Source organism: Magallana gigas, chromosome 8, assembly GCF_963853765.1.
Source record: "Magallana gigas chromosome 8, xbMagGiga1.1, whole genome shotgun sequence".
Lineage (NCBI taxonomy): Eukaryota > Metazoa > Mollusca > Bivalvia > Ostreida > Ostreidae > Magallana > Magallana gigas.
In genome coordinates this window covers 34,844,739-34,869,749 of record NC_088860.1, presented here as the reverse complement: position 1 = coordinate 34,869,749, position 25,011 = coordinate 34,844,739, and the positions used below count along the sequence as shown (strand labels likewise).

Sequence of the window (25,011 nt, the reverse complement as noted above, 5' to 3'; positions counted from 1 at the left end):
CTTTAAAATGTCAAAAAAAAAAATGATAAGTTTTATAACATATGGATTAACTATTTTCAGTTATAGAATTTTAAAATCTCTCCTCTTTTGCCATTTATACTGAATTATTTTAACTGCATCAAATTAGGGGAAAGTTCGTCGAATTTTTCCACCACTGTATTTTGGTAAGCGTCAAACGGAATAGAAAAAAAATACATAGCTAGCTGTCGGTTTCTCACAATTTTAAGCTAAGTTATTGGCTTAAGTTATTAGTAAAACTATAACCTAAGGCTTATATTTAGATATATATTGTCTACTAAAATATCAGAAAAGACTGCTAGTAATAAAGGTAAAGACAATATAGTGTTATTTACTAGTAGTGTCATATTATTCTGTAGATAAAATTTCTCCGAAAGATTTGCTATAAATATCATGATCTCGTTTAGAATTACTCATAACGTCTGCAATTTATGGCTTCACAGACAGTATGAAATTTTTGCATAGTCTGATACAAAATTTACACCAGGTTTTATCTTTCCAATACGTAAACAATAACAAAGCATTTATTTTATTTTGCCATTAGGTACGTTTTTTTTTGTGTCTAGAGCAAGGTTAGATATCAGGTCAAATGTGTACCAAAACAAGCAAAGTATTTAAATATTTAAAGTGATTGAATATTTCATAACAAACAAACAAACAAACGAGTGGTGATATATATCTACCTAGAGAGATTTATATTTCGTACTGAGTCATGAATATATTCAAATAAAGAACATCAAATAGATATCGATGCGTGGGATTCAGTTCTTGTTTATTGATTTTAACGATATATTTTTTCTTAATCCGCCTCCTCCGTTGTCGTGTAGGTCTGTCGAGGCGAAGCACTTGCATTGTCATCCATATTTTTTTCATACTTCTTAAGCAAAGTTTAAATCAATAGCGATGCATATCTGTTCCTAGCACTACAACAATGGCACTCTCAGTGTTGTTTGCTGCCTTTTAAAATGATGAAAGTGGGTTCTTTTATCCAGGCATTTGCCCATGGCAAAGTCTCAGTCTCAGTCTCTCTCTCTCTCTCTCTCTCTCTCTCTCTCTCTCTCTCTCTCTCTCTCTCTCTCTCTCTCTCTCTCTCTCTCTCAGTTCGTTTTAAAAAGTCTGGATGGTTAACTTATTAGCCATCAAATCTTTTTAATCTTTTGGATATGATGGTTTTCGGCCATAAACTATAATTTTTAGTAAAGACTTTTACATTTTCCAGTGTTTTTGTCTGAGATAAAACTACGAATCGACTTTGTAATGTAAAATTCAATATATTTCATCAATGACTATTTCAATATTTAATCGTATAATTGCTGAACACTTAGTTAATATAAGTTATAAAGAATCATTCTCTGAATATTATGAGGTGATCATCGAATACAGTCGGGCGTAAACAAATCTATTATAAAGCCTTTAGACCTTTATTAGTTGTGATCACGCCTGACCGTATTTGATCTCCTCATAATACTCAAAGAATGATTCTTTATTCCTTAAGAAAACCCCGTCGTGTAAAGGAAATAAATATATCCTAAAAATGGCAACGATTATCCAGCCCTTATAACCGCGCACAGTATTTTAGAGAGTTTTAGGGATGCTTAAAGACTTATCATTGCAACACGATGCTGCGTGTCGTCTGAGACGGCGTAATAAAAGCTGCGTGTGAGCAAATACCGCTCAGAATTTCCTTCAAATGGAAGAATATCCATTCTGCGACGGTGTTTGTTTTTGCATATGTAAGGGTTCTTTTCTTCGATTCCTTTTTTTTTTGTTTCAATCAGTACGTAAATTGTTAATACGTCGTGAAACCCGAAACGACCAAACAGTGCTATTTTACCAAACTAAATTTTTTGGTGTAATTATAATAGTAAGGCGTTGCTATATTCAGCAAAATACAACACAGAATGTCCTCAAAATGGTAGGATTATCCATTCTGCGACGGTGTTTGTTTTCACTTATATAAGGGTTCTTTTTTAAATTTTGGTTTCAGTCAGTACGCATTTTGTTATGTCGTAAAAAAAAATCAGTGATCTTTTTTTGCTTCGTCATACTCATCTTTTAGTTTAATTATGGCAACATGTTGCTAATTTTTTGCTGATGATATGCTTTTTAAGAATCATATTCATCATCTTTGTGGTAAGTAAATGTGGGTTCTCCTAGAGACAAGGGGGTGAAGCTGGTGTTGATGTTATTTTCTCTTTCTTTTCTTTTAAATATGAGATTAAAGGTTTCCCTGAATACTTATAGCGCACCTGATTATATTATGCACCTGCACATCGTGCATACTACTGAGTATATAATTTACTCTTAGCACCTCACACGGTCTTGTCGTGCAGTCTCCGTATAAATCAGTATCACTAATCGTTCTTAAATATTATTGTTAATAAATTTCAAAGTTGATCAATATTTCTTTAAAAAGATATAATGAAGCCATAATAGTGATAATACATGTACGATAATTATACAAAGTACAGATACAGTACATAGATCGATGTTATTGATAATATCTTAAACAGTACGCGATAATGATTTGCCATTAAAGAACAGACATGTGTCCATTGATATGTTAACGATATGAATCTAATTTTTAAATTTAAAAAGTCGTTGCAATAAATAAGGAACGAATTGGTTTATCAAACGTATACGATAGGTTATGTAACTGAAGATTTTAAAATTGTTTAATTTTATAATTCTGAAACAGTATATGAATTTCTCAAATGTAGTTTATCTCTGTAAATATTAAAAACCTACTTTTATTGTTGAAATTATGTAAGATGTTCAACAGCTGGACTTTCTTTTAATTTCAAGGGTCTAAGATTTATCCAAGGGTCTCCAATCCGTTCCCATGGAAACTTGAAGTCACGGAACTGCGTCATAGACAGTCGATGGGTCTTGAAACTGTCGGATTTTGGGATGCCTGGATTCAAAGAATGTGCTAAGATGACTGCCAACTACGATCCAGATCGTAAGACGATTTTAAAAATCAAAATATTATAACAATCTTTTTAAGAGGGCTAGATGGCCGTTGCCATCTAAGACTATTTTTTATTTCCTTTCGATGAAGAGCTACGTATACGGATTAAAGAAAATATTAAAACATTTGGATTTTATTCTTTGATTTATGATAGCATAAAGCAAAAAATGTCAAATTAATTTTTTTTTAAACATATCTGATGTAATTCTATTTGTTTACCATCCAGCCTCCTTAAAATTTTTCTATTCGGAAAAAAGTAGAAGTCTCGGGTTTATAATTCAATAGTTCCAGATCAGGAAATGACACTTTATCCAATTGCAGTATATAGGCTGTTAGACTTAAAGTGTGTGAAAGACAGAATGGATAAAGTTATGATCAATAGTATATCATTAATTTCTAAAGACAATGTGACATGAATGGAGTAGGTCTATATCTCCTTAAGATGCTGTTAGACTTAAAGTTTGTGAAAGACAGAATGGATAAAGTTATGATCAATAGTATACCATTAATTTCAAAAGACAATGTGACATGAATGGAGTAGGTCTATATCTCCTTAAGATTTCCATATTTTTTTCCCATAAACTTTGAATACTGTGCCAGATAATTATGCCAGTGCCAAGGTGGTAATTTTGCACCCTCTAAGGTGCAGATTCCGGAAAATTTATACATGGCACATGATAGACTATTGCCTGTTGATCATTCATGTTATTGATGTACTGTATCTCACCTGTCAAGTGAGATATAGATATTTTCTGTTGTAAGCAAAAAGGAGAACTTCTGACGTCTTCCTTATAGTACATACGCATTTTCAAACAAGTTTGGATGAATTATTTTAACTCCATTTGGGGAATCTGCAGCGAATGAGATGAGATGAGGTCACTACTATGTTGAGTATGCCCCCATTCCAAAGTATAAATGAAATGACGGTGCTAGCTTCAATTTCCAAACGTGTTTGTTGCTGTGACGTCAGACAATAATGACAGTGATACCCAGTATCTCATTTTATACATTGTTCTTGTTCAAATTGCTAAATTAATTTTTTTTATATTCCATAATTATAGAACTGCTATGGATAGCACCGGAACATTTACGTGATCCGTTTCCAGGAACGAAAGGTTCCGAAAAGGGCGATATATACAGCCTCGCTATCATTATGCAGGAAGTGATTCTTCGAGTACCGCCTTATGGGATGTTGGAATACAAGTCAAAAGGTTTTTAGAAAACCACCAAAGAATATGCAAATATTACTATTAACTATCTAATAAAGAATCAAGTTTTTGCAATGTTGCATCGTCAATGTCAATAGATTGAAATGCAATGTCTTTCGTTTGATATTGCAGAGTTAATACAAAGATTACGTAACCCTCCCCCACTAATCCGTCCAAAAGTGTCACCTCAAGCAGCCCAGCCTCAGTACATTGTGCTGATGAAGCAATGCTGGTCCGAAAGTCCCGATCTCAGGCCTACCATAGAGGACATCTATCAGCAGTTCAAGTCCATTGCCGGAGGAAAGTAGGTCAAGTTGAAACGATGCCTTTAAAAAATGACATTTTCTATGATAAATAACAAACATGGAAAAACACATTTAAAAAAAAAACAAACGACAAAAAAATATACTATGAAAAAATATCGATCAGACGGATTTTAAGTTTTAAATTCAAAATTTACAAATCAGACACAATCGTACTGTATTTCCTGCCTTTACACACATTGGCGACGGTCCATTTTGACTGAAAGGTCAAGTTAATTCCACTCAAAAAATATAAAGTTTTTTACATATTTCGTAAAGCTAGATGAATAAAGTTTATGTAAATTATACCATAACATCAATTTCTATAAATTATTTCGTATTTCGCAAAAGAAATATAAATAAAGTTGAAGTTCAATTTTACATTGAAACCAAGTGTATTCCGTATTTCGTTAAAAGGAAGACGAACATCGTCGACTCCATGTTTCGGATGTTGGAGAAGTACTCCAATGACCTTGAGGACCTGGTGAAGGAGAGGACGGTACAGCTGGAGGAGGAGAAGAAGAAGACGGACCTCCTCCTCTTCCGCATGCTTCCTCCGTGAGATTTTAATCATTCTGTCGAATAATTTAAGTTCGGGGGGGGGGGGGGGGGTGGCGATTTTTTGAGTCGATATTCGAAATTTAATGTTTTATTTAAGTTTTATGTAATTATCAGTTTTTATTGAAAAGTCTTTTTTTTAAAATTTACATAATCTTCGAAACTCTTAAATTTACGAAATCCACGAACATTAAGGACCTCCAGGCTACTATACACTCATTTTCAACATAGATTACGTGCCATATTTCCGCCGAATAAAAATATAAGTGATAGTGGACAGAAATCTCTTTTGCATACACAAATTAGAATAAAACGGAGAGAAAGGGTATTCAGTTACTTCATATTTAACAATTACAAAGTTGATAAACGTGTATAAATTTTTCCTAGATCTGTGGCAGAGAAACTGAAACTTGGCCGACCGATTGAGGCCGAAGAGTTCGAAGAAGTGACCATTTATTTCAGCGACATTGTTGGTTTTACAACAATCTCAGCTCGTAGTACTCCGATGCAAGTGGTGGACCTCCTTAATGATCTCTACACAATGTTTGATGCTACCATTGATAATTATGATGTCTACAAGGTAAATACAGCTTTTTTAACAACCTTTCATTATTTTGTTGTTTTTGGTTTTTTTGTTTTTTTAAAGAAGGTTTTTTTTTAAATATATAAGAATTCTATTATCGTTCTTTTGTAAGCGTATGATAATAATCAGAAAATAACTACTCGCGCATAGATATGTATAATTTCGTTGATTCCTAGAACAATTAAAACTTGATGCTGTGACAAACTACCAGAAAATTTGACTGATTGATTGACCGATTGATAATCAAATATTTCTCATTTACTTTTTAATCAAAGTTAATTTTCTGGGGTTTTTTTTAGGTAGAAACCATTGGAGATGCCTACATGGTAGTCAGCGGTCTTCCGATGGCGAATGGAAATCGCCACGCCGGTGAAATTGGTACAATGGCTCTCGATCTGCTCAGTCAGTGCGGGTCTTTTACCATACGTCACATGCCGGAAGTTCCTTTACGTCTGCGCATTGGTTTACACTCAGGTATTGGATTTTTGTTTATGATTATAAAATATTGTAGACAATTTATTATTACTTGATTTTTATTGTTTGTTAGGGAACAAATTCTAAGGCGTATTCAACAGAGCGATTGCTTAAGAGCGCTCGCTAAAATTCCCTTATCTGTAACACAAAGTTTTGCGGGCACCCCTCTGCTGAATACGAATGTGGTTTGAAATGGTTTCTGAGTTGTTTAAGTTATTGCAATCTTTGATCCTAAGGTTCCTGTGTAGCTGGGGTAGTCGGTCTGACAATGCCTAGGTATTGTCTTTTTGGAGACACCGTTAACACAGCTTCCAGAATGGAATCGTCAGGAGCAGGTGCGCTGACATTGAATCTTGATTAAAATTTACAAAGCTTGTCTTAGAATCTGATTTGTTTTTTAAGTCATTGAAATGTTTCAATAAGCAATCGTTATATATCTGTAGCATTCAGAATACATATCAGTGAGATGACTAAAGATGTCTTGGATAGTCTTGGTGGATATCGTATCGAATATAGAGGCGAGGTGGAATTAAAGGTTTAAACGAATACGTACATTACACTTTCACAAAGGCGTGCAAATTCATTCAACGACTTATTGAAAAAAATTCTAGAACTAGATTTAGTAGATTTTTAGTATATACCTATGATAAGTTAGTAGTTGTGATCGTGTTCATTTTTGTTTGCAGGGTAAAGGTTTGGCCAAAACGTATTGGTTAACAGGGAAGGATGGATTTACAAAACCCCTTCCCGAACCCCCTCCATTGCACGAGTGAGTCCAAATAAAGTACATTTAATTAGATAAGTAGAAGCAAACATCAATAAGTAATTGCTTAATTTGATTGACCTTTGTCATTCAAGTAGTATTGCTTTGCCAAAAACCATATCTATAATAGTTTGCTTTAAGATTGATAGAGTACATTTAATCAGGGTTAATATGTTACATTTCATAATGGTTTATAAATGTATATAACATGTCACCATTGTTATTATGTTATTATGTTAGAATTCATCATGGTAGATATAAACACATTTCATCATAGCTAATATCTTACATTTCACCATTGTTCATATATTACATTTAATCATGGATTACATATAACATGTCACCAACTTATCATGGTTTATTTACAACATGCATTTTTTTAATATTCAATTTCAATATATATTTCCATTTCGTCATGGTTGATATAAACACACGTCATCATGGCTGATTTTTTGACATTTTATCATCCTGGTTGATGTGATACATTTCATTATCATAGCTGATATACTTAAGTAATACATTTCATTATTGTTCATATAATACATTTCATCATGGTTGATGTAATAAATTTCATCATGGTTGATATAATACATTTCATTATTTTTTATATAATAATACATTTCATCATGGTTGATATAATACATTTCATCATCGCGGTTGATATAAAACATCTCATTTGAGCAACACTGATTGTTCTTGAATGTTTAGTAAGTTGTTTTTATTCAATTTTCCCACACGCTATCAGTGGATGCAACCATGGGTAAGACACGCGTTTTTACATGTGTATTTCAGAATGAGTTGCTATTATAACAGTCAACTGTTATTACAACACAGTCGACGAGCTGTCTGGAAATCAACATCGATGTTGTAATTTACATTTATTGAACATGACTTTTATTTCCTTTTTCTTTTATTCTTGTATTATTAACGTATGTTTCGTCCTTAATTATGTATGTTGCAGTTATAAATAATGTAAAATGAAGGGGACAAAATGAATCCGTTTAAAATGTTTGACAATTTTTTAAATTTCAGTCTTGAGTCAATTCTAAGTCAAAACGCATCGTCAACAACAGACTTGAAAGAAAAGTCGGATTCCAGTGAAAATGTGGATTCAAGAGCTACTTCTCCTTCTAAAGATCAAAAGGCCGCCTCGAGGGGACCACGTGGTACAGCTTCGAAGGACAGAGCGGGCAAAACCAAAGGAGGCGTCCACAAAGGAAAAACCCACACCAACGATAACTTTTCAAACATCAACGATGTTTCCAAAATTAAGCATGAAGAAAATTCGGAATTGTCTCATTCCCCGGATATTACGCAAGTTGACAGTGCAGCCAATCACTGTGATACAGTTTCTTTACTGCGGAAAGATTTTTCCCTCGATAATAAAAAAGGTAATAATTATCGAATGAGTAAATATTCCAACGCGTCCATGGATAGTGTTTCCACGGAAACCAGCGTAATCTCGACCTCGGAGCTCCATATGACCGTCTTGTCCAAGCATGACGAGAACGGGTCCATTAAAGGATCGCCGGGAAAACTGTCACCAGTTGCCGAGGTGTAGTGTGAACCAGTTTATTCCAAGTTATAAGTGACGCCATATTTAACCTTATTTATTGTTCCTTACTCTTACGTAGGAAGGACATATTAATTATTTATACAAGTATACTTTTACTTTTGACAATATAATCCGTCTTCCCTTTAGTTCAAATAAAAGTGATGGAAATATTCTTGTAAAGGCATAACGTGTTTCTTTTTAAGCTTAATATGTGTGTTATTAACCGTTTTGTGTTATAGATTGGAAATCTAGTATCAGGTGGGTTTTTTTTCGATGAAACAAATGTGTGCAGACTTATTTTTACAGAAAACACTGTACTTAAGGTCAAGGGTAAGGATTTCGAAATGCAAATTTGAAGTGGCTCAATTTTTTTCGGCAATTTTTTATGCTATGATCGTTAAATTTTAGGCTTTATTATTTCATTTTATCTTGAAATTTTCATTGATTGATATATGTTTATCATGAGTGATACGTTCATGTATAAATTTAGTTTGAAATCTCTGGATATAAAAAGTAGGCAATGATTTTTTTCTTCACAAAAGTAAAATATCAATCGGATATTTTCATTACCAATCAACTAATGTTAAGACCTATCTTTTCTCCCAAAATATAGGAAAAAATCGTAAAATAGTTCAGAGCTAACATTGATTTTTACAGGTGAAATATAGTTTAAAAGCAAATGCTTTGTACATCCATAATTATATACACATTACGTGTATATTGACGTATTCGTTGAGCCACCTTAAAATCCATCAAATTATTCGTACAATGAAATATTAATTTATCTTTATTTCTAAACTACATGTAGTAGCAATATAAATAGTGCCAAAAACAATATTTTGAACCATCATTCAGAAATAAATCAAGCCAGACGTTTCCAGGTTTAAAATAAAGACCTGAAACTTTACATACATCTTTGTAATTTTTAGCGTTCTATATGATTTTTTTTGGTAAAAGATGAAGAAAAATCGTATTAAAGAAGGGGTCTTCTCTGGTTTTTGATTTGTCAAAACATCAAAAGAACAATTGATTAAATGTTCATTAAATCAAGATGAAAGGAAATTAAAAGATTATATAATTCTTCCTTTCTTACTATTTTACAACTTGGCATAAGAGTTTAGATTGTAACAAGGACTATTTTGGGCGGAACACTGGCGTGTGAAAATATCACGTTTTTGTAATTCAGAGTTACGGTATACATTTATGAGCTTATCTAGCATTAATGCTTAGTTTTCAACTAAATCGAACTAATCAGAAGATATTTGGGTTTAAGAACGTATTTTAAAATATGATTTTCCATTCAAATTACATTTTTATTAACGTTATTAAACGCTCATTCTATAAATAGATCAATTTAGTTGTAAAAACTTATACACATTGTGATTATTTATCATTTCATTGAAGAATAGATACTTTATATCTTGAAGAGATGTCTACATAACAACATATAACTACATCTACTTTTATCATCCTTAAAGTGGAGGAAAGAGAGATAATGACCTTGACCTGACCTTCGTGCGAAAAAAGAAGGTCAAATTTGATTAAACTGATACTTTCACTTGGTAATATGGTCTATTAATAATTTGACTGTGTTAAAATTTCATGACTTTCTCAATATAAGAAGTATGTCTGAAAACGAGAAGACTCCTTCCTTATTCCGGATTTTTTTAAAATCAAAACTTACCATCGGTTTTAATGAGTTATAACATATATATTTTCACAATTTGATATTTTAATGGAACCGTAGTTGTTTACGCTGTAATACGCATGTAGACGATAGGGGGTATATTTTTTATCATTACTTTGTAAGCCTATCGTGTGATATGAACGTAGCCATGTCTTTCAGATTTCTCTTGATGTAAATGTTGTACTGATGTTTTATTACTTGATAATTGTTATAAATCTCCAATGTTATTCTAATAAACACTCAAACCCCATATCAGTTATTTTATTGGTCAAAAAACGAACACATTCTTTAGCAACATTTATCCAAATGATATATCAATACAGACAATTTATTTCCTCACGAACAATTATTATATATACATGTAGCTAAATGATAAGATAATAAATTATTGATCTTATTTTATTTGATTTACTCTTTAAATATGGACAGCTTCTGTTGTATAATGAGCGTCGTCAACTAGTAATTATTAACAATTTTTCTTAAACATGGAAAACAATCAACACGAAATTTTTTTCCTTTAAAAAGCCGTTGAAACAAGTCATGTCAAACTGATATATTGGGCAGTGCCTTTTTCAAAATTTAGACGTTTGAGAACCAAACTTTGTCAATTTGTTTCTCAGTAATCTGAATTTTTGTAAAAGACGGCAGCATTGACAAAGCTAGTGGAAGCAAACAAACAAACAGGTCTCTCTTTATGCGAATCGTTTTTCCTTGTTTGTAAACGGGTGATTATAGTATACACAAGCATGGTCCATCACCTTGTTGATAAAACCAATACCTTGTTCCCGTGCACCAAGATTTCCTGAAAGCCCATTTGGTCAGCATGACTTCTCTTAAAACTTTGTAGGAAGCTACCATGGACAAAGAAAGCAAGGCATTTCAGAACAACAAGAATTGACCATAATAGCTTACATTTTTCTAGATAAATGGAGGGATGATAAACGAATTTCCATTTTGTTTACACTACTGTTTGGTTGATAAATGGGAGTAATTTCTGAATGGGTTGGTTCTCCGTCCAATATCATTGATCACCAATTATAGCAAATAGACCGTCATTCCCCGCAAAATACAATAAATCATTTCTAGATGAGCTCACAAAATCCGACTTTCTAATGAAAATCAAATCTCGTGGACATAGAGAATTCACATCTTGCGTTGTCGTTCTCCGCAAGTTCACATTTTGGCCATTAGGGTTCTTTGTAGCGTTGCAAACGAGATTCCAATTGTTTTCTATAGAGTCTTGCTTTGTTTTCTTGACAATTTATTATTTGTTTCCACTATCTACGATGGTTCCTCCAAAGAGGAGCGAAAACAATCTTGGAATTCTACAATTTGTATTATTGTACCGTTTCGTGTTATTAAATTCCAAGACCATGCATGGCCTTTTTTTTTATTTCGTAGCAGTGGTGTAAATCAAAGATTAATAATCTAGCCGGTAAATAGGCCTTATCGATAAGCAGCGTTCATAACTTTTTTCAGTAATTATATGTTAGAATGTTGCGTAATCAAAGATTTATCATATCTCAACAACATAGTTAATACAGGCATTATATCTAGTAATCTTTTACTTGTTTTCGTGTTTACATGTATGCCAATGAAGGTAGGTGGTATCGATTCTTGCCAGTTGGCGTCTCATTGAGAGTCAAGAATTTGTTACGATTTTAGAACCAGGTCGAGAGCCAATGGTTCGGTCATATATCATGTACCATACAGTCTCTGTATTACTGACCGGGTCATGGAAGAAAATCAAAAAATCGTTTTTGTTAATGAGATTTTCGTAATCAGGACTTTTCTCGTTCAGGAATTCAGAACAAATGTGTATTATACGTACATTCCATCCATCCATTGAGTGCCACTTTGCCTTTCCATTAACCGTCTTAAATCACAAGAAATGCTTCCATTATATGGCGTCAGTTATAATTTATTCAATACTTTCGTGTAAATTTAAATGCAAACATGCATGAAATGACCAAAAACAAAAAAGCATGTTTCCAGTTCCCCACATGCGTACATTATATTATTTACCTGACACCTAAATTTTAATTAACATATTTTTTCTGAAATTTGGGTAAACGTTTTATCATCACTTAATTTCCTATCAATTCGCATATGATACTCTTATACATGTAAAAATGTGAAAATGTTCAACCACTTTTCTCTAACATGTTGGAAAAAAGAGCACGCTATTTTTTACATATATATTTGGACAAAACATATTTAAAAGATTTGATAATTTTACTAAATTTGCGAAGTCGATCTTACCCGTAACTTGGCCTCATTACCGTCTTCCTTGGAAGACGGTATAAAGAGTTGAAATAATTTACAGTCTCCGGGTTTTGCACTTCCTTTCCTTTGTGATTGGTAGAAAATACATGATGTGAAAATTTACATTTATTTCATTGGTTGAAATACTGTTCGGTGCAAGGGAGATAATTTTCTAATGATCTTTTTCATGTACGACTTAACAAATTTCGTAGTTTTCAAATCTTAAAAAGTGAGAAAACGAAAAAGCAATACAAAATACATGTAGCTATGAATGAAATTCAGCCTTTGGTTTTCAGGTCCAACTAGTTGAAAGTAACATTCTATAATATCTATTGAAATTATTTGTTTTTCTTTAAGCATTGTTTATTCAAATATTTATACAAAATTAAAAAAAATTGATGCGGTATGCCTAATATCGGTAAAGTTATTTGCACCTAAGATAGATTGATGCAGTGGGATAACTTTGATTTTATAAAAATAATACGAGTCTACGACCCTACCTAAGATCTATTTTACCCTATAGTCGATCTCAACTTACAAGCTCGGGTTAGCAGTTCTCAATTTTAGACACGAAGACTTAAACGACACATGACATATGTTCCACTTGCCATGCTATGTAGAGGAAGTTGACATTTATATAAAAAGAATTAACTTGTCTTTGATAACTAATTGCTGTTTATGGTTTGTTCTAAAGACGGTAAGCTTTTTAAAAAAAGCTAAACTTGTTTTCTATTAACTCTTCCTAATGTGTTCAAAAGAAGTTTAGAGCCAAAACAGTTTTTGTGTTGCTTTAAATTGTTTATTCATATAAATCATATTGGCATCAAACTGAGTACAGTCCAATGTCCCCAATGTATGTCCCCGTTTCAGCCTCATTTTAGCAAATCCAGCAACAACATGGAGAATTTCCATATTATCCAGTATAGTATTTTTCTTGTTAGCTTGGCAAATCTTGTTAAATATTCATTTATCAAAATATCATTGATTGATTTGTCAGAAAAAATCCATTGGAAACTGAATAATTTTCACTTATGTATCCATTATTTTTCAGAACGACCTTGATTCGCAGAAAAACAATAATTATAAAAACATAATTCAGAAAACCTGTACAATACCTCATAATGTTCAAAGAGAGGGCGTAGAGAAAAAAATTAATGGAAATTTATCTAATTTAGAATTTAGATATTGCATGGATAATGCATTTACAATTTGCGCAAATGAGCAGATTGTAGCCGCACAAATGAGACGCGGTTTGCCTTTGGCGACAGACTGCATATTTGTGTTGTCAAAATCTGCATGTTTATTTACTAAGACAGGTATGGGAGATGATAAATGAATCATTATGAATTAATGCATCATGATCAATTTTTCATGAATTTGCTCCGATTGTAATTTTGCGGTTAAATCGATATCGTTTACCGATAGCAACAGCATTAAAAAAAATTATTTTATACGTCATGCTATTTTGGAACATTTTGGTAAGAGAAAGGGGGGGGGGGGTGAAAAAGAGTCTATCATGTTACAGTCCAAGATCTTTAGATAGAGAGCGAACCTCTCAATACAGAATGCACAGGCCGGGTCACTACTAATAGTTTGGAAAGTATAAAAAAAAATATTAAGATAATGAATCTTTTACTAATTAAATACCATTTACAGTGTAATTCGATTTCAGCAATTACAAATATGACGAATATACAACTATAACAAAATACTGTCTTATCAAATATAAATGTAAAGTGTTTCAATTATATGATTACACTGTAAACAGAACCTAAATTTTGTCCGTTTATGGAATGAGTTTCAAGCAATGTCTCAGAGAGAGCCAATTCGATAAAATAAAAACAAAACACAACCCCCCCCCCCACCCCCCCCCAAAAAAAAAACACCAAAAAACCCCAGGTAGCAATTAAATAAAGTTTCTCCTTGTATATGTTCTGTATTTGAAAGAATAGATGGGGTGATTTACTTAGGAAACCAAAATTGGTCCAACATGGGACCCACATTGACACGGGTCGATATTTATTACTTATTACCTTCATATTACACAGAAATTGACATTGAAAACACTGCGTTTACCAAACATTTAAGCCGCGTTACATCCTACTAATCAAAGCTATTGTTATGAAGCATCGTTGAAAGAATAAATTTTATATCATGATTTTTATAAACCAGTGGGCATCTTTGAATTTGTATTTTGTTTGATGGATTTTTGAGATGGCTGACAGTTTGTTGTTGTCATTTTCTATTTACTGTATCTTTACTTTAGAATTCACTTTTGACTGCATAAAAATCAAAGTCGGCTGGCTAACTCTTGATTTCATATTTTTGAAATGGAAAAATATGTAATATATGGTTTATGTCTAGAAATAGAGGACACAAACTACACGTACTTTCTATAGTTATATATACATTTAATTCCTGTGCCCATGAATATACCGAAAAGTCCTTAAAACTTACTAGTGTTTAGAATTTTATACCAATAAAAAGATTTTGAAACCAAAAGAAAGAATCAGCCGTTTAAATTTGTTAAAAGAAATTACTATTTAGTAAACGTCTCATTATCGCTATTCAACGCGCATGGAAAACATGCATTGCTGACACTGTATACGTCAACCATTTGCACAAAAAATTTAAATATCTGTGTTTTTCTATTTAACAATCTTTAATTGTCAATGCGTCTATAACTAATTGTTGCCATGAACTCATTGACAATTTAAAATTGTTAATTAGTAAACGACACATCTAACACGTGAATATGAACATACAATGTAACAGTGTCACAAATATCAGTTTCATGAGATGTTATAATTTCAACTGAATACAATGTAAGTCTCCAATATTATTCGAATTGGCTTTTCTGATAGAATTGTTTTTTTCTTGTTATTTATTTAATCATAATGGTTGTTATAGTTATAACACAATGTTTATATCAAGACTATTCAACTGTAATATAATGCTGATAATACGAGACAGTTTTTTTACAACATTTTTTTTCTTTCGAATTGGACTGTAATTTGATATGCATACATTAAAGACATTGAAACGGGTAAAAAAAAGAGTAGCTAACACAATTGCTACTTTATCAAAGGAAAAAAAAATGATTTTTATTCAAATACCATTTCAATTATAGTTCATCCTCCTGTTATCACAATTTTCTAATAAGTTACATTAGCTATAGACCTAAAAATCGATTAGGCCATCAACAGAATCTCGCGAGTTCACGCGAGACATTATTTTTCCAAGAGAAGGCTTTCCGGAAGTGATCCGAACAGGACACGATATTGTAATTTCATGCTTTCAATGATATTAGAATTCTAATTATTTCATCGTGAAATAGTCGTTTTATTTTCATTTCCAAACGATTAATTGTGTGACAAACAATATACCCAAATATTGACGTAACACGGCTTTTAACTTACCGATCAATGATTTACCTAATGTATGAAATGGTAAGGGAATTTACATAGTGATCATTAACCTTGACCTTCGACATTAATTAATTATGCGTGCATCGTACTCAATCAAAGCTGAAAGACTTAGAGCTTACAGAAAATATCCCCCATTGTCTCATTTCATTCATTATAAGAGTGAAGTGTATCACATATTTAAACAAAAACTTGATAAAAGTTGTACGTATTTTCAAAACGCTACAATGACCTTGGCTTTCAAATGAGAGGAATGCTCTAGAATTTTGACACGCTATAACTGTTGAACCATATATAACTAAGTCTGAAACTACAGAGGGATTTTACAAAGCCTCCTAAATATTTCTAGTTTGCTCGATGATTTTTAAACATTATTCATTAAATTATTATTAAATTAAGGCGCAGTAATATTCTTAATTCTTATCTTCATCAATGTAATATAAAAGCCAACCCAATTAATTTGTACATGTGGAATTTTAAAAGATGCACATCACTTGTTTTTCGTGTGTAAAAATATTCATTATTAAAGCAATCGTTTATGTATAATCTTATATTTTTTAACTTTTAGAGTGTAATTGATGTACATGTGATACTTTGGGGTGACGTCTCTTTGTCTTATGATAAAAATGTAAAAATATTTAAAGAAATTCAAACATTCAAACATTTGATGGCTTCTTCGTTTATCATTCAGGCAACCAGACTCTATCTGTCTGTACTTCACCGATCTCTGTAACTATAAGTTAATCTTTTATTCTCTCTCAATGCAATGCACAATGCATATCAATTCACTATCATTGCTTTCCATTCTGACAAATCGTGTTTTGCTGACATTGAAGATTAATAGTTCTCAAAACAGGAAGAAAAAAGAAAGATCAGAACTTTTCAACAAACTTTTCAACAAAATGCACGCGCGCATGCATGTTCTATTTCTCTCTCTCTCTCTCTCTCTCTCTCTCTCTCTCTCTCTCTCTCTCATTTAGGTAAAATCATATAAAATCATGCGCCGTCAAGATTCACTTCCTTATTTCTCAACTCGTGTTAAAGGCCCTTCGTAAGCAAATCATTCAATGCAGTCCTTTACAAATTGCTTCTTGTTCTAATGTCTCCCAAAAGAGTCTTAAACCCCAATGTTTATCACCATATGACACATTTTAAGGTTATAAGGGCGGGGTTCACACTTGCAGAAAATGGGGAAATGTGAAAAATGAATGGAGCGCATTCTTCTACCAATAACTCTCCTCTCTTCCTTGATACATCTAAACTCGCATAAATTTTCTGTCTGGAAGAATTCCATGCAACTTTTGGCCTCAATTTGAACCGGAATCACACTTTTATTTGGAGGCTTTTAGTATTTTCCATTTGTTGATTACCTTTAATAGGGCCAGTAATAGGCTTCTGAATCAAGAATATCGTGTTCTCTATGTATCTGTACAATTTCTAACACATTTATTTGATGAGTCCAATAAACCTACGGACGTCGTTCTCGGTGTATAACGGACATTTTGTTTCTGAGGAAATCCGGAAATAACACGAGATTTCTGAGTATAGCGATAAAATCTTGGACTAGAATATCTATAACCTTGATGATTAATGTCAGTGCCGTGCGTAGGTTTCTAATTGTACATACATAGGGCAACTTCTTACTATTAAGTCAAGTGAAATAAATTTAATTAAGTTTGTAAATAACACTTAATTAATATGTGCGTAATTGTGTACCTTCAGTGGTGCTGATTGGGATAAAATGGTACTGTCGAGTCAGTGTCGATTTTATTTATCAGTTACTTCATAAACCATAAATTAATTGCCACGATACATGTGCGTATGATATACATGTATAGAGAATATAATACATGGTAAAATCTGTATTACATCCGAGACGCCAATATTAGCCCGAGGGCCGAAGGCCCGAAGGCTGATATTAGTAGAGAGTTCATATGATGTGATACAGATTTTGGCAATGTGATATGCAAAGAAAATAGAATAAAATCCGAGGTAATCCGATAAAAAGTGCAAAAGTGTTCCAGAAAGGTGAAATGACGCAAGCGTCAAATGGGCCGCAAAAATATAGTTGTTGTATGAATCATTGGTTGTTTACATAAAAACACACCACAAAGAAGAAAATAAGAGTTGGTTGTACTAATTTTTACGGTAAATTTTAATATACTTTCAGCAACTTGTTTTAAAGTTTAACATTTTACTATTATCATTAAGAATCGATTTCGTTACTGTAAGCATTTCTAACGGAAATTGTATGATCATTGCCATAGTATGAAGTAATGGAGAACACATTGATTTGTACATTACTCTAATACAAAGTTCAACTCATCATTTTTCTCTTGGAGATTATGTATTTCAAACCATTTTGGTTTTTGTTGTTGTTGCATTTTATTGAATGAAAACTTAATGCATTAGTTTAATATATGATTTCAAGAGACCTCATAATAAAATAAGAATTGATTAGTTCAAATTTTCCAGTCAATTCAAATTTTCATTTCTGTCATATTCTTGCGTAAATAATTGATATAATGTCATTTCATTTCACATTTTCTACCACATTTTACATGGAAATATAAAAAATACACACGCAAAGTCATTTTATTTGACACGGCACATAGAAATTCAAATATATCATTTATATAAAATTTAATGACATTCAGGTCTTTAGTATTTCAGGTCTTTAGTATGTCCCGCATACCGATCCTGATGCATTGTTTTGAAAAGAATGAAGGACTCCGAAATTTTCCGAATAGACTATAGTCTCGATAAAAACGCGCCAAATACGACAATCTACTAATTATGACCTACTTTTCATTTACGAGTAAAACAAAAAATATGTGATATTTTCTAAAAGGCATAAAACATATTTCTACATGCAAATTTACTTTTAATTGATAAAAATAAGCATAGTATTAATTCTATTAAAAAAGAACTATCCCGCAGAAACGCAGTAACAATATTTAAATGTGTATCAAATAACGGACCGCCTTCCGGCGGCCCGTAATAAAGGGTGTGGTAAAGGGTGATGATACAGAGGGTGTGGTAAAGGCGCGTGTCACTGTTCATATCGATCAGGGTGCAAATACACTGTATTTTATACCAAGTATATAATAAATCGATGTAAATCAAAACACAAGTCGTTTAATTGTTCAGAAAAATACGAAATTCTTTCACCGTCTTCCCCGCAATCACGCACTTTAAAGCAATTTGTGGACTTCTCGCCAGTGCATTGATTAAGTCATTTTATCAATACATAAAATCATTTTATTAGGAAAATGACGTAACAATGCACTGGTGAGAAATGGTACTTGCATGGTCGCACGGCAGTACCGTTGCCCCATAATCACTCATTTTAACGCATATACCTTTACCTAACAATCATGCACTTTAATTTAGAACACTTTTGTTATTGACTGTTACGACTTCGAAAACATTATGTTAATTGCATCATAATAAAAGATACAAGTAATAAAATTATGTCATCATATAGATTCCGAAAAAATTTGCAAAGATGTATATATGTATATTTTTCAATTCTTGCTATGTTCAAGTCGCCCGATTTGTTCGCTTAGCAATAAAAATTTGAATGCTGCAAGTCAATTGCACGTTGTACTAATTATTCTAACTATTGCGATGTTTAAAGAAATACATGTATAGATGCTACACATATCGGTAACTATATACCTAATTATAGATGCTCGCATGGGTAATTCACTGGGGCATCTTATAAGCTCTGCACTCTATGCTATATATATATTGTACATAAATAATACACCTATTAAATTATTTATATACACTGGTATGTATTTACATTTTCCTGTGTCTTTGCCTGTGATAACACTACGTATCGATTTTGTACTGTATAACTCATAAAGCCAAATTGAGGCGCCAGCGGGGGTTGCTTATTTAAATTTAAATATTTAATCGTAAGGTGGTTTAAAATTATATAAATATAAGTAATAAAGAATTATTCTTTGAATATTATGAGATGATAATTTCGGTCGGGGCGTTATCAAATCTATCATAAAGGACTTCGGGCTTTATTGGATTTAATCACGCCCCGACCAAAATTATCACCTCATAATACTCAAAGAATGATTCCTTATTCCTTATATATGTCATAGAGAGCAGAGCGGATAAGTTGCCCCTGTGGGTAATTGCAGAGACATAAATTACATGTTATTTGTGTCTCTGGTAATTTTGAAAATATTAAAAGTGCATTTTCCCCTTTTTTCCCTTGAACTTTGAACTGTGTTCTGTGTTCACAGCCATCTTCCACAAATTGAATATTTATCAACCTTTTCATGTCAACCATATATCGTTAAATTAAACATTGTATACGTACTTGTAAATTGAATCTGCGGGCTGAGGACCTTCTAAGATACAGTACATGTACTGAAAAAAATTGTTTGGACTAAACAAAAGTCTTATTGTATAAAGTTGTATATTTTGAGTTTTCCTTGTTCATTTTTACGAAAGCCCGTAAACTTCTAAATTTTAAAGAAGAAGAAGAAGAAGAAGAAGAAGAAGAAGAAGAAGAAGAAGAAGAAGAAGAAGAAGAAGAAGAAGAAGAAGAAGAAAAGAAGTTTAAATTAAAGAAGGGGGTCTTAAAGGTTTTTAAAATATGGACAATCACATATACTCAATATATATGAGGCAGACCGGAGTCATACCAAAGGCACCCTAAAGCACGAAATGTAAATGACTTGGGGGTGGTAATTTAGATATTGTCTTCAATTTTCTAAATTGTTAACAAAGAAAGGTGTCTTAATTTGATAAAGTAAACGGCTATGATCTGTATTTGTATGTCACCTCTGGAATTGCAAACGCGCGCGCGAAACAATTTGACTCGAGTTACTTTAAATAATCGAAGGAAAGTGGTGTAAAGCGCGATAACTCTAATGGACACGTTTTACAACGACAGATGACGAGGAAAAGTTTAAAAAGTTTGTTTTTAACATTTGCTGTTATTTTTTCGACAGGTAATTTTGACATCAGAGTGTTATATTCTTGAATATTTTGATTCAACAGCAAAAGAACGGTGTACATGTGGATCAAACTTAAAAAAAGAAAGATTTACCAGTATCCTTAGTTTATGCTTGTTATTGACTTCTTGTGTATTTCAGTATATTGTCAATGATACTTAATTGACAGTAAACAAAATCGTTATATACACAATGAATTAAATGAGATAAAAAGTGTTCATTGATATATAACGTTTTGTAAATAATCTATATGTTACCGATCTCGTATTGAATTGATTTGACTTCCTTTAATATTTTAAAAACTTTTTGCCTAAGTGGAAGTAATATTATGATTTTTTCATTAGCTCTGAGCTCAGATGTGAAGTTGGCCACTACTCCAGATATCAACCTGCTGTATACCTCGGATAATCTTTTTATGCAAATAGTAGAGCCTGAAGAAATAAGCTACGTTTATAAAATCAGGCCAGCAAGAAACTTTGGTGTAGATTTTGTAAGTATAGTAGAGCGACTAGAGCCTAGCTATACTGGCCTGCGCCAAGTACCAATTTTTCACCGGTGCATTATTACATTATTTTATCAAAACATAAAAATGATATACGGTACAAAGTGGTCACATGCCAGTATAATTTCAAGTCCATGAACGTGTTAATGATACTAAAAAAAATTTCATTTAAAGTTTGTATCTAATGACTTAGATTACCTATATATATACCTTTAATGTAGGACATTAGTTTATAGGATGCAAATAAAGAGCTTCAAGTTTGACCTATAGTTTATGCTTTCACCTTTAGTATGATCACTGCATTAGATTTCTACCGGTATTTCATACAAACAGAGCATGAGACAAAACACTTGTGAACTGTCATACCACACACTTGAACCCTCTACTGATCATGAGCCACTGATGTACAATATATCTATTTATAGCTGTGTTAAGTTTTTTAACTTATACATACAATGACCACACAATGAAGCATTTAACTTAACACAGAAATGTTTCTTACGTTATATTTTCCTTTTACAGGAGAAGGTTTATCACCATATCCCTTTATTAGTTGCTAACCCCTACAATGGATGTAGTGAATTGCTCAATAAGCGACATGTAGATGGAGCAGTGGTCTTGATACAAAGAGGGTAAAGATCAATTACATGTATAATGCTTATTCAGTAGTTGTAACTTATCTTTTATAAGTGCTGCTTTAATTTATAAATGTTTCTAGTGCATTTCATAATGTGTAGGACCCCGACATCAAAAGACATGAACCATTGTATTTATATGATCTTTTTTCTGTGCATTCCAATTAGCCTTGATCAGACTCCTGTAGAACCAGTTTCAAAAAGGAAAAATTGTACTTTTGGAAAAGTAAAATCAAACAGTGACTTTGAAAAATCAAAAAAAAAGAAAAATTCATAGCGGTCGTAGTTGGAGCTGCATAGATAAAACAATGTATGACTTGTCAATGAAGCTTGTGTGTTTTTGTAGTGACTGTTCCTTTGTGACCAAGACAATCAATGCAGAGAATGCAGGGGCCGTGGCAGTCCTGATTACGGACAACGATGCTCAGAACGACGAGGCTCAGATACAGATGGTACAGGATGGCACAGAGAGAGAGGTCCAGATCCCAAGCCTCTTCCTGCTGGGCAAGGACGGGTAAGAAACGACACCTGGAGGCAGCGTAGTTACTTTACATCTTTTGTTGAGATTCCATACTCTGGTTTCATCGATAATAGTTGAATATAGGGGATGGAGGTTGGGGTTCATGTTATATTGGGGGGGGGGGGGGGGTAAAATATTAGGGTTTTTTTCACCAAAAAGTTTACTATAATTTATTTATGGCATGCACCATTTTCATCATATTTCTGAGCAGCGTTAAATTTGATGGCATGCCATAACTGCAGATACCTGGTTTTTATGAGTTGAGTTGTTAGTAGCCATGCATCTGTTGTTATATAGAAAACAATTAATCTATTTTGTTTATTTGTAGATACATGATTAAAGCAACCCTGGAAAAGTATCGCATGGATAGCGCCATTGTAAACATTCCTTTCAACATCACAGGAATGCCCATGATGATCAACAACCAACCTCCATGGACACTTTGGTGATTCTGGTCTCTGCACCAAACCAGTTCTGCCATTAACCCAATCAACAATTAACCTCTATGGACTCTCTGGTGATGATCCTGGTCAAGGCACCAAATCAGTTTAATTATTAACTCAGTCATCCCACCTCCAGACCAAATGTAAATGAAATATAAAATATGCCTTTAGTCCCTGCCCATCCACTCTCTCAATGTGGGCTTTACTATTTAGATGATTCCAATACAATTAGATAAAAAGTTATTCCTGTATTGCCTTTCTTTTAGCAACCTAACTGTGATACTCTGGATAGTCTTACATCATTTGCTAGTATTCATATTAATATATTACCAGTCTACATGTATTTCTGACTTGGTCAGTGGTATGCAATAAGAAACAAATATCATATACATGTATTGTTATTTGAAACTCTGTTGAATGAATGAGATTGATATTTTTGTAACCCAACTTTGCATGGTTTGGCAGCTTACACTTGTGGTTATGGAGATGAAATACAAACTGGTGCACTTGTTACAATTTTTTTTAGTGGTGAATGGTGTTGTATATGAATATGAACATGTCTCTTCTCCTATTGTCCTAATTGCAGAATGTTTATGATCTCTGAAATCCTGCTTATCAAAGTGCTGTTAAATTTAATGTGATATGATTGAGATGCAATTTTCTGTCAGGATTTTTTATTGTAAAATTGTAATTTCCTACATAAGTAGACCCCTTACCCCCCCCCCCCCCAAAAAAAAAATGGTTTAAAAACTTCTGTGTTTCATAAATTTTTGAGGAAACCTATTTTAAGGGTCTGGCTGAGACAGAATTATTGTTCCTATTTTCCTATTTGCTTTGTATCCCATAGTACAAAAACTTTGTTCTGATAAAATTCATTGCTTAATTTGGGTCATATTTAAGGCTGAAAGTTACAGGTATCTATGCAAAATTATTTTATTTTTCAACAAGGCTCATATTGCTTTTAAAAAAGGCATAATATTTTCATAATATATATTACCGTAGTATATAAACAAAAGGCCTCGACAATAATAACATTCAAACTATGCAATCATCAATTATTGTACTAGCGTGTACCGTATTCAAAATAATAACAGTTACTGTAGCTTCTATTTGTAGCTACTCAATCCTGAACATTTGTGTAAATAATATAAAATTCAAAACATTATTTTGGTTGCCCACTTTAATTGTATTGGTACTAGGTGATTTGCAAATCTGCTGTCTAGGATTAAACTTGGTCCATTTTCACACTACAGTTCCAAGTCTTCCATTGATAGATTGAGATAAGGGAGTGAATATTCCATCAACTGCCAATTCATTTAATACATGTACTGTAATAGCAAATAATGATGCTTCTACCTAAAAATTTTCTGGTTCTGAAAAACTTCAGATTATTTTTTTGTTCTTTTATATAGTCAACTTCTGATACATGTATATCTACATTTTAAAACTGTTTTGTCAATATTCAAACCTAAGCAAATTGTATATTAGAAAAAATAGAATTATTTAAAGGGTGTAAGGTGATTTGATTAGATTGTTCTTTTTATTGTTGCGTTTTTTTTCCTTCCTCAAGATTTGAATGTGTATTTATGATTACCTGATTCTGGAGACGACAGATTGTCCCAGATATGTTTGCATATTACTTTTCATGCAATAAATTTGAAGTCTTTCATATACGTATTTGTTACTTTTATGTTGAGTTTCTGTGATTTGAAATATTATATAACATTATTAGTTGAAGGTACTTTTTAAGAAGTAATCATATGTTAAGCCACACATTGTTTTAAAGTAGCTTATTATGAATTATTGAAATGTATATTTAATAATTTCTCAAGCTATGTGCATGCTCTTTATTGGATTATTTCTATATTAATTTTGTGGCCCATACTTGACAAAGCAAGTCCATCACTATTTTGAAAAGAACTTTGCACATCTGACATCACAATCTTGCTTCCATAATATTTTCACAAACTTCTCATTAAAAATATAAAAAAATAAATTCTCATGTATAATAATTCCCCACATACCAATCCTGTTGTGGCCCCGCTCTGATCCCAAAGGGTACATACACTTGTATATATCATTTGCTTTAATAATATCATTTTCACCAAATATTTAATCAT

At 32.5% G+C, this 25,011-nt stretch overlaps 2 protein-coding genes across 5 annotated transcripts in view; both read left to right on the top strand.

Annotated features, from left to right (window-relative positions):
• The window catches only part of LOC105337771 (retinal guanylyl cyclase 2), a 39,055-nt gene extending 28,692 nt beyond the window's left edge, over positions 1-10,363 (top strand). The window contains exons 9-19 of one of the 3 annotated variants that reach the window (XM_011442666.4): positions 2,824-2,980; positions 4,051-4,200; positions 4,330-4,501; positions 4,917-5,057; positions 5,445-5,637; positions 5,940-6,114; positions 6,351-6,449; positions 6,558-6,649; positions 6,801-6,883; positions 7,623-7,637; positions 7,910-10,363. In XM_011442666.4, coding sequence (XP_011440968.3) covers positions 2,824-2,980; positions 4,051-4,200; positions 4,330-4,501; positions 4,917-5,057; positions 5,445-5,637; positions 5,940-6,114; positions 6,351-6,449; positions 6,558-6,649; positions 6,801-6,883; positions 7,623-7,637; positions 7,910-8,438 — 1,806 coding nt within the window. In that variant the 3' untranslated portion in view covers positions 8,439-10,363. The remainder of the gene's footprint in view (positions 1-2,823; positions 2,981-4,050; positions 4,201-4,329; positions 4,502-4,916; positions 5,058-5,444; positions 5,638-5,939; positions 6,115-6,350; positions 6,450-6,557; positions 6,650-6,800; positions 6,884-7,622; positions 7,638-7,909) is intronic. The other 2 variants (XM_066069201.1, XR_010708551.1) reach the window with 2 other exon arrangements.
• A 10,292-nt stretch (positions 10,364-20,655) lies between these two features.
• On the top strand, positions 20,656-24,560 carry LOC105318989 (PRADC1-like protein). Of its 2 annotated transcripts, none has more exons than XM_066068171.1 (5): positions 20,656-20,788; positions 21,136-21,281; positions 21,816-21,925; positions 22,275-22,442; positions 22,777-24,560. In XM_066068171.1, the coding sequence occupies exons 1-5, from the start codon at positions 20,731-20,733 to the stop codon at positions 22,895-22,897; spliced, it is 603 nt and encodes a 200-aa protein (XP_065924243.1). In that variant the 5' UTR covers positions 20,656-20,730; the 3' UTR covers positions 22,898-24,560. The 2 variants fall into 2 exon arrangements, with proteins under 2 accessions (XP_065924243.1, XP_065924244.1); XM_066068172.1 differs by having other exon boundaries at positions 20,669-20,752.
• The last annotated feature ends 451 nt before the right edge of the window (positions 24,561-25,011 follow it).